At 49.7% G+C, this 974-nt stretch overlaps 1 protein-coding gene across 1 annotated transcript in view; it reads right to left on the bottom strand.

Moving 5' to 3' along the window:
• Window positions 1–974, bottom strand: part of LOC104493380 (methylenetetrahydrofolate reductase-like) — a gene marked incomplete at its 3' end in the record, with an annotated part of 3,296 nt that overhangs the window by 913 nt on the left and 1,409 nt on the right. The window contains exons 2-4 of the mRNA XM_010136044.1: window positions 686–924; window positions 288–398; window positions 1–109 (exon numbers count right to left, since the gene is read on the bottom strand). Of these exons, the coding sequence (XP_010134346.1) occupies window positions 1–109; window positions 288–398; window positions 686–924 (459 nt within the window). The remainder of the gene's footprint in view (window positions 110–287; window positions 399–685; window positions 925–974) is intronic.

Genomic DNA, 974 nt, shown 5'->3' with positions numbered 1-974 from the left:
CGGAAGAAAAGCTGCGTAATGATGAAGTCTGCCCCAGCAAAGACTTTCTCCTTCAGGTGCCTCAGGTCTGCCTCATAGCTCTCTGCTTCAGGATGACCTGTGGGGTAGCCTTTGGGGGTGAAGGGAAAAAAAAAAAAAAGTAACCCCCTGAGGGTGAGGACAACATGCTAGAAACTAGGAAGGAGCCTATCTGATTGTACTGTCACAGCCCAGGCCCAGAGGGGGACTACTGAGCTGATTCCCTTAGCTCAGATCCTACCCCGCACTCTGCGGTGAAAGATGTTTACCTGCCACACAGATGTCAAAGTAATCATCAAATTCATTGCGAATGTGCTTAACCAGGTCAACTGCGTAGTTGAAGCCATCTACTTCTTCCTCCCACTCCTCACCGACAGGATCTGAAAAGAGAACAAATCCATAGCTCTCTCCAACTGTTTGCTGGAGTTGGATCTGCTAGTGCTGTAGAAACTTGCTATCAAAAGGAAGACAAGAGGAAGCCTTCAAGTCTGGAGTACTGTTGTGTACCCTTGAGCTGGAAGGACTGCTAACAAAGGGATGAGGTGAAATCCAGTCTCCACTTTTAATTCCTGCAGCAGCAGGAGCCTCTAAACCATGTTTTTCCATTTTTTACCCTGGAACAGCAATATAGCCTCAGCCCTACGCATCACAGGACGAAAGGATTCACCTCCACGCAATGCCATGATGTTCTTCAACCCAAGCCGCTTTGCCTTCTGCAGATGCCCTGTAATGTCATCCTTGGTCTGATTGCAGCATGTCATGTGCAGGATGGTCTCCAGGCCGCAATAGTTGACTGCAGTGTTGGCAATAATCATGGAAGAGGTTTCCTTGTCAGATCCTGGGTCCCCGGCAGGGTGCCACGTCACGTCAATGAAGAGGGGACCACCTGCTCCCATGCGGTCAAACCTGTGGATTTTAGAGCTGTGTGAGCTACCAGGCAGCCCAGTCCCCTCTTT

The sequence above is a fragment of the Buceros rhinoceros genome, unplaced genomic scaffold, assembly GCF_000710305.1.
Source record: "Buceros rhinoceros silvestris isolate BGI_N320 unplaced genomic scaffold, ASM71030v1 scaffold24905, whole genome shotgun sequence".
Classification (NCBI taxonomy): domain Eukaryota; kingdom Metazoa; phylum Chordata; class Aves; order Bucerotiformes; family Bucerotidae; genus Buceros; species Buceros rhinoceros.
This window is presented reverse-complemented; position numbering and strand designations above follow the sequence as displayed.